This window comes from Piliocolobus tephrosceles, chromosome 15, assembly GCF_002776525.5.
Source record: "Piliocolobus tephrosceles isolate RC106 chromosome 15, ASM277652v3, whole genome shotgun sequence".
In the NCBI taxonomy this organism is placed as follows: Eukaryota; Metazoa; Chordata; class Mammalia; order Primates; family Cercopithecidae; genus Piliocolobus; species Piliocolobus tephrosceles.
Window position 1 is genome coordinate 70123636 of NC_045448.1, and position 18752 is coordinate 70142387.

The window sequence follows — 18752 nt, forward strand, 5'->3', positions numbered from 1 at the left end:
TCCCTCCAGCCTGGGAAACAGAGCAGACCCCTACCTCCAAAAAAATAAAAAAAGATATACTCACCATTATAAAATGAATACATTCATAGTAAAAAATGTGAAAAAAATATATGAAAAGATAATGGAAAACAATATAGACCAACTAAATACATTCTGTTAGTATTGGATACAGATTCAAGCAAGCCAACTGAATTATGAGACATCAGAAACAGTTAAACACTAATGGATATTGGATAATAAAAAACTATTGTTATTTTTTCCTCTCTTATGATAATGGTGTTACAGTTATATTAGAAAAAAGAAGAAAAAAAAGCAGTCCTTAAAAAAAGAGCTTTTTTTTTTTTTTGAGATAGAGTCTTGCTCTTGTTGCCCAGGCTGGAGTGCAATGGCGCGATCTCGGCTCACCACAACCTCCACCTCCTGGGTTCAAGCGATTCTTCTGCCTCAGCCTCCCAAATAGCTGGGACTACATGCTTGCACCACCACCCTCAGCTAATTTTTGTATTTTTAGTAGAGACGGGGTTTCACCATGTTGGCCAGGATGGTCTCGATCTCTTAACCTCGTGATCCGCCCACCTTGGCCTCCCAAAGTGCTGGGATTACAGGCGTGAGCCACCGCGCCCGGCCAAAAAATAGCTCTTGTACTGGTGTCCCTCAATCAGGTGACGGATTCCTCATGGCCTGAGAAACAGGGTGAAAGGGGTGTGAGTGATAGATCCGCTTCTCAATGCTTTAGTATCTACATCTATGAGAAACGGTGATGTAATGGCTCTCTGGGAAGACACCTTTACCTAGTGGGCTTTTTCACAGTCATGACTCAGATATGCAAGCAAGGGCCACACTCTGACCACCTTACCTGCTGAGTCTGGGCCTGCTGCTGCTGCTGGTAAAACGTGCCTGCCGGTTGCTGCTGCTGTGGTGGTGGCTGTTGCTGCTGCTGTTGCTGCTTGAGGAAGAGTTGCTGCTGGTGCTGGGGTGTGGCCTGGGCCTGAGTGGGCAGACCCTGGGCCTGAGTGGAAGGCGTCTGCTGTGGAGTGGGAGGAGCCTGAGGCTGCTTGGCCTGAGTTTGTGGCAGAGGCTGGCTGGGTGGCGCTTGGGGTTTTGGTTGGGGAACACTGGCTAAAAGGCCAGGCTGATTGCTGGATCCTGCAATAAGAATAAAGTCCATGTAAGGGTTCCAAACTCTTCCACACAAAAATGGCTTTCTGTCTTGCCAAAACAATTAATAGGGGGTGACAAGTGGGCAGAGTATCCCCAGATTCACGTGCTCCTCACTGTCTTTCCACATGCTCTGTCCCACCTGGAACGTCTTTCTATCTTCTTGCTAAATTATGTGTTACAAATTTTTCAAACCAAGGTTCAATATTGCCTCCTTAAGAAAGTCTTCCGTTATTAATCATCTCATTTAGTCAGTTACAAATTTAGTTGGCACCCCAAATGTCTACATATTCAGCTGGCCTTTGGTACATACACACAAGCTTTGCCCCTCTTGGCATGCAGCATGACAAAATCATTCCCTGGTGTTTTACATGTAGCTTATCCCAGTCTGGAGGCCTGGCTATAAGTAGATGGCCACCAAATTCCCCAAAAGCAGCTTCCTGGTGGGGTTCAGTTATTCGATATTTTGGATCCATCCTTTTTATGAAACAAAGCTCCCTCCTCTCATTAGAAACAGCATGCCAAAACATGAAGGGTGGTAGATACTTCAAGAGACAAAGCATTAAGAGAGGAGTCTCGTTTTTATATTTTTTTTTTCAGGCATGTATGAAAATAATTCAGTTTCTTTGTATCTCAGCCCATCAGACCCCAAACTTCCTAAAATTGAAAGTAACTTGTCTGCTAGTCCAAGCTCTTCAGCCTCTTCAGTCCTGTCTCTTCCAGGCATCTTTAACTGTTGATGTATTAGACTCAACCAGGCATTTTTGTAGGCTGGGAGGCAAATGAATAAAATAATGCTTTCTACCCAATCATCTCCCCTAGCCCATTTCAATGTCCCAAAGTTTAATTAACAGAACAGGGAAGCTGCCCTGGACTGAACTCAACACTTTGGAAGAGTCTTATTTCTTTAAAAGCAAAGGGAAATATATGAAATAAAGAGGCAGGATAAGGTTCCAAACTGCAAAAATCAGGGGCAAGTCTAGAAAAAGAGACAACGGGCTTTAGCGGTCTTAGAGATGTATCTCAGAATTCAAGGAGGCCTCCCCTTTTGCCAGCCATTTGCCACACAATTTTTTTTTTTTTTTTTGAAATGGAGTTTCACTCTTGTCACCCAGGCTGGGGTGCAATGGTGCGGTCTCGGCTCACTGCAACCTTTGCCTCCCAGGTTCAAGTGATTCTCCTGCCTCAGTCTCCCCAGCAGCTGGGATTACAGGCACATACCACAATGCCTGGCTTTTTTTTTTTTTTTTTTTTTTGGCAAAACGGGGTTTCATCATGTTGGCCAGGCTAGTCTCGAAATTTAATTCCTGACCTCAGATGATTCACCTGCTCTGGCCTCCCAAAGTGTTGGGATTACAGGCGTGAGCCACCACACCTGGCCATTGCCATACAATTTCAACGGCAGCTGCCACCTGTTCCTTAAGGAACACTGTTATCGCTATGTGCCTCTGGATTCCAATCCTAAAGCAAACCAGGCTTTCCAAGACTTTCCTGTTGTCCAGAATAACAAAGAGGTGTACTGAGTTTCAAACCAATCTAGATACAAACCTGCAGCCTGAGGTGGGGGCTGAACAGTGGCCCTCTTCCGGGGTGTCAGGGCTGGCTGGATGGGAAGGATTCCTGGGTTCGGCTGAGTCTGCCCAGCTTTAGGCCTCTGGCGGGGTGCAATTGAAGTCTCTGTGGTGGGAATGGGATCTGTCAGTCTGGAAAGGGAAAAGAGAAAGGTTCATATTAAAGTATGCAAAAAATGGAAGCGGGTGGGCAGAGGACACAATGCTTCCGCTTCCACATCGACCTAAACCTTCCAGGTCTGCTTAATCGATGCTTCCCAAAGGATCTCCCACAGGATGCCACTGTTACTAGACCTTCTGAAAACAGGCTTGGTGGGCAAATAAATTTTTAACACACTGATCAAAATATACTGAGTGGCTCTCCTTCTAGCAGAACTTTTCATGTGTGAATATGCAAGAAGAATCTCAAAAAGAAGGCTATGTAGAATGCATTCTCTTTGCATTCTCTAAGCATTCTCAAGTTTATTTCATCTTGTGGCCCTGTTACCTAGTACCTCCTAGGATTTCCCAAAATACCCTTTGGGTGATAATGTAAAGAGGGGTTCGAGGCACGTGGTTTTCAGATGCAAAGAGAATTCAAACTTGGCTGCAACTAGCTGTCAAAGTGGTCTTTCTACAATGAAAAGCATGCAGATGAGTGAATCCAACATGGGAACTGGAAGGAAAAAGTAAATAATTCAAGTCAAAGGATTTAAAATTGGGAAGTATGACAGAAACTCCATTTCTTCCAATATACATACTATCTTTTTTCCACAGTAGCAAAAGTTTTAGCTGGGCACAGGGTCACCCAGAGTAAAAATCACATGCCCAGTCTCTTTTGCAAATAGGTGTGAACCCGTTTCTAAGTCCTGGCATTACATGAGATGTAAGAAGATTATCATGTGGCAGTTTTCATAAACCATAAGAAATAACTGGTTCAAGCCTTCTGTCTTCTTCTTTGACTATTCCTTGGTCCTGCTGCTAAGAGCAGGGATGTTGCCATATTGATCCATGCAGTCAGGGCTACACTGTAGGAATGGTGATGTGGTTAGCTTGAAGAAGTCTAGATCCTGAGGGCTTCATGGAGCAGAACTGCCATGCTGGCCTTGGACTACTTACCTCCAGATTTTGTTTACTTGAGAGAAAAAAATAAACATCTATCTTTTATACACAACTGTCATTTTGGACTTTCTGTAACTCATAGCCAGACTGACACTTTCAAACTAATATAGGGAAGACTGCTTGCCCCTTGTGAGGGTGCAGAAGCCCAGATGCTAAGTTTCACGAAATTTACAGTAGTCCAGGCAGCTAGCTACTATCTAACTGACATCAGAGTTGGCCATCCTTTGAAACTCCACTTTAGAGAGTATAACTGAGGTTAGGCCAAAATTAACAAGTTTCAAGAATATTTCCAAAGCATGTTTTGTCAAAATATTTCCAAAACAGCCTCCATGAATGTAAAACAGGAAGCAAAGCAGCTGGCCTCATGTCCTTCCCATGACATACCTCCAAGGTCCATCCTGGGCCCAGAAACTTTGCACTGGCAACCTGTTAGAGGGATGCTCTTGTGCTGGCTGGGGAAGTGGTGACATAAAGGCTATCACGTCTGAGGGGCTATAACTTGGGCAAGGGAGGTGGGAAGAAAAATGGGACATATGCTGGAGAAAAGAAGAAAGGTGTAAGAGAGAAAAAGCTGTCCGGGCATGGTGGCTCACGCCTGTAATCCCAGAACTCTGGGAGGCCAAGGCGGGTGGATCACTTGAGGTCAGGAGTTTGAGAACAGCCTGGCCAACATGGCGAAACGCCATCTCTACTAAAAATACAAAAATTAGCCAGGTGTGGTGGCACGTGCCTGTAGTCCCAGCTACTCGGGAGGCTGAGGCTGAAGAATTGCTTGAACCTGGGAAGCGGAGGTTGCAGTGAGCCAAGATCACGCCACTGCACTCCAGTCTGGGTGACAGAGTGAGACTCCATCTCAAAAAGAAAAAGGGGAAAAAAGAAAAAGCCAAGGGTGAGGGAGGTGAACAGGCTTCTGTAGAAACCCAAACAGCAGAACCTCCATGTTGATCATCTCTTGAGGGGAACATCTTAGAGCAATGGGATCTGGAGCCGAAGAAAACTATATTTGAGTTCTAGCTCCTCACTAAGTAACTGTGTGATAATGGGCATGTCACTTTCCCTCTTTCAGCTTTAGGTCCTTTATATGTAAAAGGGAAAAACACATATGCCTACATCATAAGACAGATGTGAACATCAAATGTATCAGTAACTATGAATCTGTTTTATTAATTGTAGAATGTCCAAAATATTAGTTTGTATGGACTTCAATGCGTCTGTTTTGTGGAGTGGAGTGGGGAAAGGGATCATTGCTTAGCCTCTGCACATATCATGTTTGAGACAGCCATGAGCACAAAAGACTATAAGCTACTTAAATCAGCCCAAAAACAACTCCCAAAGAGGTGAGCATGGCCGAATTAGTGAAACAAATGGACTACAAAGTAACAAGTTTTGTTTGTTAAGCAAGTTTGCTACGTTTATTAAAAATCAAAGTCTCACTATTTTAGAGGCACATCTAAAATAACTTCATGTACACAGCAGGCATTTAATAAATATTAAAAAACTTTTTAGGATACAGATGTTATTTTACTGTTCTATTAAAATTCACATATTCCCATCCCGGATACTTTGTTGATGCAGTTTGCTGCTAGCACTTCCTCGCCATGGTGGTATAAAAAAGAGGAGTATAAATAACTCCAGTGCTACCTCTAGAATCTGCCATTTGGAAGGTGTGGCAGCCATGCCAATGTGCCTTGTAGACCTTCATCTACAGGGAGCATAAAACCCCGATGCCCAGATGCTGCATTCCTAAAATGCAGCACTAAATCCACTATTGCTGTGGTGTTTGCCCTGGCACCATGCTTCCCATAGGTTGCTGCCAGCCCTAACCTCCAACCCAAAGGAATTCCTAGGAGATGAGGGACTATCTGCTGGCTCACTGGCACAAGGACCCCAACACCTTTGGTGAGTCTTACATAAGCTGTGTCACAGTCTAGGTCACTTCACCCATGCTTCTCCTCCCACTCTCTGGGTCAGACTTGCACTGCCTTCTGATGGCGCTCCCAGGCTTTCCTGACTCCCTCCCTGTTTTCTCTCACATGGGCATTTCCCCAAATAACATCTTTGTTTAATCCTCTTTTGGCATCTGCTTTTCGGAAGAACCTAGGTTCAACAGACTGTGATTAGCCAAGACCCGGAGAGTCTTCTGCTGTTCATGGACCTGGTGCTTTGACCTGCACTTTCCTCATGTGGTTGGAGCCATAGAAAGTAAGAAGGAAGGGAGGTTGAGTATTAGAGTGGAGAATGTGGCTAACCAAAAGTCAGGACACATGTTTAGTATACTTTTTACAAATTTTAAAAAGATTTAATTTTAAATTTTAAAAATTTAAAAAGGGTCTCGCTGTATTGCCCAGGCTGATCCCAAACTCCTGACCTCAAGTAATTCTCCTGCCTCAGCCTCCAGGGTAGTTGGGACCATAGGCATGTGCTACCATGCCTGGCTAATGTTTAGGATACTCTTGTACTAGCAACAATTTTTTTTTTTTTTTTGAGATGGAGTCTTGCTCTGTCACCCAGGCTGGAGTGCAGTGGCATGATCTCAGCTCACCGCAATCTCCACCTCCCGGGTTCAAGTGATTCTCCAGCCTCAGCCTCCCAAGTAGCTGGGACTACAGGTGTGTGCCACCATACCCGGCTAATTTTTGTATTTTCAGTAGAGACGGGGTTTTGTCATGTTGGCCAGGCTGGTCTTGAACTCCTGACCTCAGGTGATTCACCTTCCTTGGCCTCCCAAAGTGCTGGGATTACAGATGTGAGCCACCACGCCTGGCCATACTAGCAACATTTAAAGTCTGCTGTTGCCTCATCTCTGAATGCCCCTGAGCCTATTCCCATGCAAAGAAAATAGCTTTAGAGTTCTTGATTCTCTTTCAAATGTAGATCACAATGTTTTATGATATTCCTTTTTGCATTCCCTAAAAACAGTTTCTGCCTAGGCAAGACAGAGCTTGCTTTCCTGATCCGTGCAGCCCCTGGTCACAATAGCATGTGTAAGAATCAAGAAACACAGGCATCCTTCCCTGATGCTGTGGCAATCCAAGGAGGACATGTGCTCATGAAGGCATTTCTTACCTGGCCTTTGGTTGGGTCTTTTTTGCAGCTGCCTCACTGGCTTTCACTGGTTCAGGAAGCTTTGCAGGAATGGGAGAGTTCTACAGAATTGCAAACAAAACAAAACAAAACAAGGACATCGTAGATTTCTTTGTTAAAGAATAAGCAGCCTGATTGGGACTGAGAGCTGATGGAAACATATTTTGGGATCTTCTGGAGCAGCTTCCAGGCCCTGCGGTCTGTCTGGTAGAGAGAAGGAAAGTTAACCAAATGCATGTCAGACTCAGCCATAGTCAGGGAAGAAGAGGAGAGAGTAGCTTGTGTGCAGCACACATTCCCTGATTATTCTCTACCTTCTGTACCACGCTGAGTCACTGGGGCTTGATCTCAGTACCCTTCTCCTATGCCACAGCTTAGAAGTGATGCTATGAAAGAAATGAGAAGGAAAAGTCTGTAGCTGGTATTATTCTGGATCCCAGAAAGATCTTCGTTTGAGCTTATCAATGTGTCAAACCAGGGTGCACTGCGTCTGCTAGTCAGAATGCTCAGAGAAAACCACAGCCACCCCTGTGTATGGCTGCTGAGCCAGTACGCTTTCCAACATGTGAGGCACTACTCAGTCCACAAGCCAAGGAGAGTTCCTCTGGCTTGAAATCTACACTATCCATCTAATAATGCCTCATGAGGGAGCACCAGCTAGCTGTCCCTAACCCTAAAACAGGTGCTTACCACTACTGAGTACCAAATGATATGAGACTTGTGAGGTGTACTTTTAAAAAACTAGCTACCAATCTGAATGCTTCCACTTAGATCTCACATTATTTAACTTTACGAATGGGAAAGTGGGACTACAAAAGAAGACAGTCATGTTTGGCTACCGCACAGTATCCCTCGTTTTAATCTGGGAAACCCAACACACAATACTAGTTATAAAACTGGCCTTTTAGGAGGGTCCTCTCACTTCCTTCACGTTTCCAGGTGGGGGGAGATTTTTCTGCTGGAAAACTTCTAGCACTTTCTCTTCTTCAAGCATTCCTCTCCAAAAGGAGAAGAGTTGACTTCTGTGACTGATAAGACTGTGGAAAAACTGAGCTGGTCCCGTTTGCTGTTGCCCTCCTTCCTTTAGAGCAGAGCCGGTCCCCCAGGAATCAGGTGTTTACATCTCAGTCACGTGGGTCTAATGCTAGGGAGCCTGACTGGTCAAGCTGCATCTTCTGACTCAAGCTTATTAGTAATAAAGCCAATATTCTGAGCTCCACCTGGATGAACCCCACATCTGATTTCAAATGTGAGAGTGAAAGAGGAGCAGCACCCTTAAGCCCCAGCAGTGAAATCAAAAGTTCATTATTGGAGGAACTAGCAAGAAAATTGCAGGTTAGAATCTATTTATTATAGCATCCATTCACAAAATATTGAAGAAAAATAGATCACAATATGACATGAAAAATATGCAAGGATTTTTAGTAGAGATGGGGTTTTGCCATGTTGGCCAGGCTGGTCTTGAACTCCTGACCTCAGGTGATCCACCCTCCTCACCCTCCCAAAGTGTTGGGATTACAGACATGAGCCACCACGCCCAGCCGTATTATCAACATTTAAAGTCTGTAAAAAGGACATATGCAAGCATTTTACTCTGAAAACTGTGAGTGCAGAGTTTAGGATTACTAAATGTAGAAAACATTCTTATGGCTTGATGTGCTGGAAGGACAGAGAAAGAGGAGTGTGAGTTATAAATGGCCAACAGCAGAAGCAAAATCAAGAAAGCTCTGCTGCAAGGAAGGAGAACAGGGACAGGGGGCGTAGGTTCTAACAGGCATGGGGGCATGTCCAAGGCCTTGCCTTGGGAAAGCAGCCTGCCTAATCACCTCCAAGTGACTACAACAGGCATGTGGCTCTTAGAGAACTAGAAGAGTTGACAGACATGAAGTTGGTCAATCTTCATTCCAACTCAATCCCTAGGGCATTTTTTTTGTTCAGTACAATTGCTTCAGTTTTATAATTAAATTCCATGGGAAAATTGGATTCCCTTTATGGCAATTGCTTCACAGTTAGCTTTGCTTGAACGCCCCCTAGTAGATAAAGCAAGGGACATCTATATTCATTTAAACAGCTGATTAACACCCCAGGAACTCAAAATGGCAATTTGATAATGTTTACTCCCTTTAAGTAGCACCATTCACGTACCTGTACATTTGGAATTGGGCACTCTTTCTTGAGTAGCTTAAATGAGAAGTAGGACACCTGGTAAATATCCGGCCTTTTGTCAGGGTCTGGTTCCAACATATACCCTAAGGCAAACATATGTGAATTTATTTAATAATATTCCAACAGTTATTACACTAGTTAGGAAGCATCATTCCTCTCTCTATTCCCAATGTTTTGTTTTTAAACTTTTATTTTTCATAGAACTCAGACAGTATAATTAGCCCCTTTTCTCCCCCTTAGAAAGAGAAGCTCTAATGTTCCTGAAATATTTAATATCTATAAGAAAATAAAAATAAAATATGTGGATTGTAGCAAAGATACTTAAAGTTCATATTCTATGCTTTGCACCAGAGGGACTCAAGATCTCAGTATGAAAGTTACCACCTTCATACTTTGATACCTAGGAGGTTACACCATCTTACCACTCAAGCTCTCAGTAGGAAAGTTACCACCTGCATACTCCAATACCTAGGAGGTTACATGGTCTTACCACGGGCTTCCTTGGTTCATCTTATCTTACTAAATGAATGATTATTCTTAATAATTATAACCAAACCCAAACTTCATGAATTTACTTATTATTCTTTTGTTGGAAATATTAGCTGGTTTCCAGATTTAAAAAAATTACAAAGTAACATATGCATATTTACTTTTCCTGTGACCTATAGATCAATTGTCTATTTCCAGGTCCTTTAAGCTTCTGCCTCCCTGAGGCTGGAAAAATCCTTAGGAGGAAAAAAAATCTTTGAGAAGACCACAAACATACACATATATATGCAGACAAAAACACAAGGCAGCTGACTGCTTAAATAATAAAGTGAATGCTCTGGACACTAAGTTCCAAAAAGATCAGTGAGGCTGCAGCCTTGTGACCGCCCTGCAGAAGAGGCAGAGCTTGAGCTGGCCCTTGAAGGCAGGACAGAATTTAGTCAGGTGGGAAGCAGTGAAAAAGACATTCCAGTTGAGAGAATAGTCTGAGCAAAGAAGGACTTGGAGAAAGACAAGAGAGTGCCTTGCTGCAAGTAAACAGAGGAGCCAGAAGGACAGGGTAGAGAGAAGGCTGAGTGGGTGGCATGCAATCAGAATCAGAATCTTAAATGCCATGCTAAGAAGCTGAGCCCTACTGTGGGACCATTGGCAAGCCGCTAGAGTTTCCTAATCAGGGACATGAGAGGTGGTGTTTTATAAGAGGAATCTTTTGGTGAGGGTGTGCTGGATGGGTTGAAGAGAGAGGAGAAAAGCTGGTGACCAGTCCAACAGTAGAGGCATGAGCTGACAGAGTCTGTATATACTATGGTGACAGTGATGTACGTGTAAAGAATGTAATGAAAATAGTAGAAACTCCAAAAAAGGAATATGACCGAGAAAATGATTGAACCTTTCCTCTCTCTTGCTAGCTGGATCCAAAGAAATTTTAAATTTCACTTTTCTAGGCTTCAATGCTGATACCACTGAGAGAAACTGAAAAGAGGGCAGGGGAACTGGGTATTGAGGGTAAAAAGAAGGAAAGAGGGCTAATGATGATAAACTTAATTTTAGATCTGTGCGTTTAGGGTGACAGTGGAGTTGCCAAATGTTCTGCAAGCAGTTTGGGAAAGATGTCCATGGTACAGATATTCAAAAAGAGTTGTTTTTCCCAATATGAATTTACTGCATAAATGTTTTAAAAATTATCAAAAAATAATACTAGTCTAATATCAAAGTTGGCCATTTTCCCATATTTCCTACCAATCTCACTTACACACTTGGAATTCTAACATGAATATAATGCTTTATCTCTTAAAACAATCCAACAATTATTAAATGTCATAATCTAGTCCTTTAAATATTCCTCCTTTTTTTTGTTAATAAATGGAAGAGGCTGATTGACGAAACTAGCACAATGGAATGGGCAGCACCTTAAAAGCTGTATCTATGTTAAGTGGATAACTTACCTACATTTTCTCAGTTTCAGTTTTCTCATTTGCATAATGGGAATAATTATACTTAATATATAAAGGATTTTAAGAATTAAATGAGGCATAAGTAGGCCCTCAACAAATGTCAGATGCTCCACCCACATTTGCTGTGTCTATTTTTTCCAGTATATCCCCATGCAGGACCCAAACTGGGTTACTCAAGATTTATAATCAATCCATAACAGTTAAAACTTAGATGTTAAGAGTCTTGACCAATGCGGAAAGATGATAAAAATCTCTGCTTCTTTAGCATTTTTGTATAGGGGCTTTGTGCAAAGATTATTATTCTTTTTTTTTTAAAGATTACTTATTCTACCATCTGGTTAATGAATGTTAGTACATATGCCTGCTATGATGATACCAAATAGTGGGGAATCTTAAGACTATTTTTAAGAAAGCATTGAGTTTAGATGCATGTTATCAAAATCCCGTGATTAACCTAAATGAGAGGAAAAACCTGGTTCCATGGAGTTATATAGTCTTAATTATGTATTCACCCCAGTGAATGCACTGCAATCATTTTCATTTGAGTTGCTTCCAGTTTTGCAAAGACGAATTTCTTATCACTTGATATGAGTCAGCTGGACTCCTTTGGTACCGGAGCTTTCATAGAGACTGCAACAGAATATAGAAGCACTATTCTGCTCCAGTCATTAGGATTTCTGCTTGGGTGGCTGGGCTCAGGTGTGAAACAGAACTTCAGATTTCTAGCAAAAAGACCCACTACTCTAACTAGACACTGTTACATTGTCTTTGAGTTCCCAATCATTATCAACTAATTTCTTTACCTTTGCATCTAACTCATTACTCCTGGAATCTAATCACTTTATCCCCCAATTCATTCTTTGTGATCAGAAATAAAAATATGAAACTAGAAGCTTAAAATACTTACTAATTAGGCAGTGCATGTCTTGAGAATATCGCGAATTATCAGGAATTGTGAAGTTTCCATCACAAATTGCCACCTGACTCTCCCCAAATGGCAAAGTGAAGTAGCATAATTTATACAACAAACATCCAAGAGCCTAAAAAAATAAAGATAGCAGATTGCTACTAGTGGTTTATTTACCATGATTCTAAATGGATCTAATGAGAAACTGGCACCATCCACATTTACTAGCAGATATAAAAATTATAGACTATTAATACATTAGAAACGTGAGTTTTAGAACCCAACACCACTGCTAACAGCTGAGTTACAATATTTCTACCATTATTACCAAATCGTGCTCCAGTAAAGAATAAGTATTTACCTGTTTTGCTCTTAAGAACCAGTAACATATGCATGGAAAAAAAAATCTAAATAATTTCCACAGAGCTTGGAAGTAATTTTCTTTATCATGCTTCAAGAAGCAGTGGCTGGTATTCTCACATCAAGAACCCTGAGGGGCAAGTAGACAATGATATGGTATGGTAGCCACCATGCTATAGCGCTGTGTGCATTAACCTTGGGAATTAACAGTCAAGACTGCTGCTATCTTAGGTATGGATAGGTTACTCGACACCTACCCAAATGTCTGCCTTCGTAGTGATGATTTTGCCACTGTACAGGTTGACCATTTCTGGTGCTCGATAAGACAGCGTTGTGTATCTACAATCAAGAGATTCATTTTTTATTAAATATGTCAATACTATAATTAAAAACCAGGAGCAGCAGAAACACTTTTTTTTTTCTTTTTACATTAATAGAATCCCTGGGAGCAATCTGCAGAAGAGAGTATGAAATATTAGTACAGATAAAATGAAAGGCTGTCCTTGGTACAATCATATCATCACACCATGGCCTTCTGGCAGCAGTCCTCCTAGTTTAAGAACATGTGGGGACTCAGACACTAATGCATTAAATAATTTCTAAAAGCAGCTTTTCTTGGGTCCTCAAATGACAAAATCTTCTCTTACCAATTCTTATTCTGATACTATATTTTGCCAATTTGTTGTTTTAAAAATGGCCTTTACATGGCTCAACACAGAGATGTAATACTGACTGTGGTACTCTGGAGAGGAGCAGAAAGTGGGCCCTGGCTGGGGTGAGGAGTGGATGGAATCAAGGGCCCTTCATCTTTGCTCCTGGAATCAGGCTGAAATAACAGTTTTATCTCTCACTCCAGAAAAAAGTAGTACAAGCACATCCTCAAAGTGAGTGTCTTGGTGTTACCAAGCATGTGATTTATGCTGCTTTAGTCTCTAGATCCCACATGGGACAGGTCTAGGCATCCCTCAGGGCCTTGGGTCGATCAGGGTCTTCTTGCCCCAGGCATGGTTGTCTGGGGTGATGCATGAAAAGGACAGAGAAGATCAGGATGTAGGTGTGCAGGCTAGACTGTTGACTTATTAGTAGTAATAGTGAGTGCTGTTACCTGTAAAAAATCCAACATTGTGGACATGAGGAGAAAATGGGTCAGGCTCTTATTGGAGTCACAAATCTAAATAAGCTTTTTCTCATGAAAGTCTGTGATTCAGTATCTGCAGAGGCTTTAATAACCTACTCACCATTATTTCCACTTAGATTGCCTTATGAGCAGGAAGGAAGGAGCAATTTAGGGTTCAGTAAAAAGCACATCTGTTTGACTGATAATGTCATGGCTGCTGTGATCATACTTAAAAACATCCTAGTATTTTTATAGTGTGTGCACCTCTCAGCTTTTTATAGGCTCTGTGACATCATAAATCAAAACATCTATGTGCAATGACCACAGGACCACTGATAAAGAGTTCTAAGAGTCCTTCCTTTTACTCTGATGTATGCTCAGAGTATGATGTATGATGTACTCCTCATTCTTCACTTAAAGTCAAACAACCCAACTGTGACTGTGATGCTCTGAGACGAAGGACAACTATCACCATTCTCTCCCCAGCCTGATCTTCTCACCCATAAGCTGAAAGTAAAGTTGCTCATCTGATTGTGGACAAAACTCCACGAAAGGAGAAAAGGCTTACTTCTTAATCTCATCTTCTACTGCATTGACTCCCTCAGTCTGTGGATTCTGGAATTTGTTGGTGGCACTTCCAAAGTCACACAGGACATAGTGGCCTCGGTCATGCAAGAGGATATTTTCAACCTGAAAAACATTCCCCAACCACCCATTCCAAGATACCATTTAGTAATGCACGTGAAAATTTGGTTTCATAGTCACATAAATAAAACGTTTTATTTCTGGCAGTCTCATTAATGTGCACAGGAAAGTTATTCCTCTCCAAGTATCTCAACAGGGGTCATCCCAAGTGGAACACAGGAGACGCAGAGTAACAGGGAAAAGTGGGTGGAGAGGGCAAAAGGAGGAAACTCCACAGTGGGGGATGCAAGAGTGCCATTTTTGTAAATTTCAGCCACATTTCTCACCTCTGCAGAAACCATCTTCATACTTTCAAGTCTCTGACCTATGCCTTTGCTCTTGCTCTTCTTTTAGGCCAGGATGCCTTCCACAATCCCTACCTCCTTAGCCAACTGTCAAAATCTCGTTTTAAACCCCAGTTCAAATGCCATGTCCTTTTTGAAACTTTCAGGCTCCCACTCAGATAACATGTCACTCTTTCCCTATTGTCCTTCAGTATTTCATTCTCTCATGATCTGAATTACTTCACTTGGACCTTATAAGTACTTATATAAATGTCTTTACTATACTAGGTTAAGATATTCAGAATTAATACTGTTTATGTTTCAGTTACTTCTCAGTGTGATAAAATGCCTGGGGATAAATGGGCAGTTTTCCTGTTAATGTATTGCCCTAATTTTTTAAATAAATGAATTCTTTGGGCAGTGAGTTAGGAGTTCTAGGCAGCAGGGAGCTTATAACGCCCCAAATCTAGAGAAATCCCTGGTATCAAAGGATTCTACCAATGAAATGACAACTCCAAAATAGTGGGCACTATGTACTCAAGGTGTACTGATTTTTGGTCTAGATGAACTGAGCTGACTAGTATGCTGGAGGACAGGCCTGGCTATGTGTGGGCAGTAAAATGGCAGCCAAAAAAATCCTGTTAGGCCGTTAAGACTGTAGTCTCCATTGTCTTTTGTCTTCAGCCTTCCAAAGACCGACCAACTTTGGAAAACAAAGGCAAGAGTAGACTATAAGATAGTCTATTCTTAAAGATAAGCTCCTTAAAGATAAACATCATCTTTTTTTTTTTTTTTTGATAAGCATCATCTTGTAATCATATTCTTGGTCTTCTCTACCTAATGCCTAACACAATGCTTGGTATAAAAAATGTATGTTGAATGGAATAAACCAAAAAACACTGTGTATGTGTGTGCATGTGTGAGCAAACCTGGTCTGTCAGGGGCAAGATATGAGCCACCAAATATCCAGACCATACTACTGTACTACTACTGATTCTTTTAAAAACAACCGGTCAATTATAATAGGCTCTAATTTCTATACTTGTTTCTATACTTTCTTTTAATTCTTCTAAGAATTACGTTAAGTATATTTTATAGTCTGTATCTGCCAATTCCAATATTTGAAGTGTCTGCTGCCAACTGATTCTGCAGTTTATTGTTTCTTATTCCTACTAAACCTTGCTTATGGTGGTGTTGGGAGGAGTTTTGTTGTTTTGTTAACTTACGTTCCTTGGAACTTAACCTGTACAAAGCTTGTGAGATCTGGGTTTAAAGTCTATTGTTCTTCCAGAGAGGATATACTGATGTAGTTGGGGGCAGTACTACCCTGGAATTACTTTAATCTATAATTTTAACCTTAGTATTTCCAGCCACATAGGTAGTTTGAACTACGGCCATCAACCTTCACAGGTATGTTCCATGATTAACAATTCTTAAGCATAGGGTTATGAATTAAGAATGATTAGAAGAGATTCGTTCCTTTGAGATAAGACTAAGGTAAGCAAATATTTCAATCATCTATGTCTTTTTTATAAAGCTCACCAGTTTAATCTACTCATACAGAGTGACACAGTCAAGCTTCCTGAGCATATACATATACACACTTTAGGAATTCAAAATAATTCCAACAAAACAACGCTAATGTTTTCAATCTAATTTAGAGGTTATAAAAATAACAGCCATCATTTTCTGAGCTTTATTATTGCCAGTACTACTGTACTCAGCATTTTACATGGATTATCCCACTACATCCTCATAATCCCAATATGATCATTATCCTTCTCTCACAGATGGAGAGAATGAGGCTCAGAGTGATTAAGTCACTTGCTAAATGTCACACAGCTAATAGTTGGTACAGCTGGGAAGTGAACCTAAACAACCTCACCCTAGAAAGGACAGGAAATTATATTTCCGCTACCGGAAGCAGGTTAGAAGCAGAGCAATTACTCAACGCCCCCATCCTTACTTCCAACTCTAGCAGGGGTGATGATACTTGTCTAATGCATTGGGTGCAAGCTTAAGGACAGGCTTTCTTAGTGCTTTATGTTCAGAAATGCCCCTACAATAGAAATCTAGTTAATAAGGAACCAAGTGTCTAAACACTAGCCAGGCTGATTTGTTCCATGTCTCCTAAGCATTCCATACATAACCTAATTTTTCCTTTTATTCAATTGCTCCTTTTATTCAACTGCTCACTCTCCACTCAAGTTGTAACTCCCCAGAAAAACCTTTCACGACCAGTCCACAAAATCTACAGAATTGAAGGCCTTCAGGCCAAATCAAACCATGCCCACTTGTTACTTGACTAAAGTTTATGGCTGCTTTTGAACTCTTACAGCAGAGTTGAGCAGTTATGACAGACCTAAAATATTTATTATCTGGCCCTTTGTAAATAAATTTTGCAAACCTTTGCTGGGTAATAATCACTGATAATCATTTACAATTCGGCAATGTTTCTTTCACTGTGGGTTGGTATTTAACTTCTTATGTATTTACGCTTGCCTTCCCAAGTAAGACTACAAAGCTTTAGAGAAAAGGGTACCGTATTATGCCTATGTATCTCCCATAATGCCTTGTCCAGTGCTGTACACATGCCAGGGACCCTTAAATGTTGTTGATGAAATCACTTACTCAGCATCATTCAGCAACAATCTTCCTCCTCGGCCTCATGCACCTGGCAGGGCTCATGTAAAATCATGCTTCTCCTATTGGATGTGTGCACTACCTTTCTGAATCAGTTTCTACGCTTCTAATGCTGGAATGTACATCTAGAAAAGCTCTTATTACCATACATTTATCAAAGAAACACGTTTCACACAAAGGATAAACACAAAGGATAAATGCTTGAGGTGGTGGATACCCTACTCACCCTGATGTGATTATTACATATTGCATGCCAGTATCAAAATGTCTCATGTAACTCCTATATGCACCCATTATGTACCCACAAAAATTCAAAACTAAAAAAACAAAAGAAACACGTTTCAACTCCTACTATATGCCAAGAACTTTTCTAGGCTCTAGGGATAAGGCTGTGAACACAACAAAGTCTATCCTCTCACGGAGCTTACCGTTCAACTGGAGATAAGAAGAAAACAATTATACTTGCCTGGTAGTGATAAATATTATGACAAGAAAGCAGCAGGTGAATGTATATAAGGTGAAGGGGAATGCTATTTTAAATAGTATAGTCAGGGAAGGTCTCTCTGAGGGGAACAGACACCTGGATGAAGAAGGAGCAGCCATGGGCCATCTTGGGGAAGAGCACTTCAAGCAGAAAACAGCAGCACAAAGGCCCTGAGATGGGAGAGTGCCTGAAGGGTCTGAGGCACAGAGGCAGGTCACTGTGGCTGGAACAGTGCTGTGCATGGCACCAGTACTGCAAAGAAAGCTGAAAACATGGGAAAGGACCTATTATGAACCAGTGCTGTCAGAAAAGGGGAGACAAGATAATGTGGAGCCGTGGAGGAAGTGAAGGACTTACAAAAGTGAAACCAATAACAGGAACAAAGCATAGAAACCAGAGTGATAATAACAGTAATAACTAATAGCACTTATTAAGTGCCAGACACTGCTCCACAAACTTTTAAAAACCTAGAGTATTTCATATAATCCTTACAAAGCCTTGTTGTCTCCCTTAACAGATTAGAAAAAAGAGGTCAGAGACGTTACCTAACTTGTCTGAGGTCACAGGCTGGTAGGGCAGGATTTAGGCTCAGGCCACCAGACTGCCAGCACCACACCCTCACCCACTGTGCTCATGTGCACTGTGCAATGAAGGGGGATGGACAGTTGAGATTGGCGAGGAAGGAGGAAGGAGAAAGGGAGAGGACCAGAGAAGCACACAGACAGCAGACTGAGGAAGGGCACTCGGGCGCCACTCAGCATTTTTCTCAGGTTAGCAGCACATGAAGACAGCCATTTTAGGAAAATTAGCTTGGCAAAATTGAGGGAGAAGGAGAAGGAAGGCAACGACGGCAGGTACAGCAGTCTGGGTGTGAGATGACTAGGGCCGGGTATAGAGAAAAATCAACAGGGATGGAAAGGGGTAAGTGGGTATGGACAGATTATGTGAGATTAAGAAGGTAGAAAACCAACTACACAGTCGTACGCCACTTTCTGAAAGCTTCAGAGAATTTGCAGAGGGACTTTGTTTTTGGCAAAGTCCCTTAGGGTGAAGCTCAAGATTGGTCACCACTGCTTACAATCCCGAACCTTTCCATTCTTTGAGAGTGTGATGCTGCTGACCTCATTTCCCAGCCTCTCAACTTAAGAGTGCTATTGAAGTTGTCACTGTCAAATTCTGCTTACAGCTTTAGCAAAAAGATCTAGAAGGCCACCTCCTACTGACCTCTTCATCTCGATATTCCAAACAGG

General features: G+C 41.7%; 1 protein-coding gene and 1 non-coding gene across 7 annotated transcripts in view; both read right to left on the minus strand.

Annotated features, from left to right (window-relative positions):
• Positions 1-18752, minus strand: part of AAK1 (AP2 associated kinase 1) — a 181693-nt gene that overhangs the window by 54575 nt on the left and 108366 nt on the right. For all 6 annotated transcript variants that reach the window (XM_023223910.3, XM_023223914.3, XM_023223913.3 and 3 more), the window contains exons 6-12: positions 13976-14097; positions 12548-12629; positions 11931-12063; positions 9060-9163; positions 6897-6976; positions 2707-2861; positions 857-1146 (exon numbers count right to left, since the gene is read on the minus strand). In XM_023223910.3, the coding sequence (XP_023079678.1) occupies positions 857-1146; positions 2707-2861; positions 6897-6976; positions 9060-9163; positions 11931-12063; positions 12548-12629; positions 13976-14097 (966 nt within the window). The remainder of the gene's footprint in view (positions 1-856; positions 1147-2706; positions 2862-6896; positions 6977-9059; positions 9164-11930; positions 12064-12547; positions 12630-13975; positions 14098-18752) is intronic.
• On the minus strand, positions 1921-2052 carry LOC111550629. Its single transcript, XR_002734126.1, has one exon. It is a non-coding gene; the product is annotated as a small nucleolar RNA SNORA36 family (small nucleolar RNA).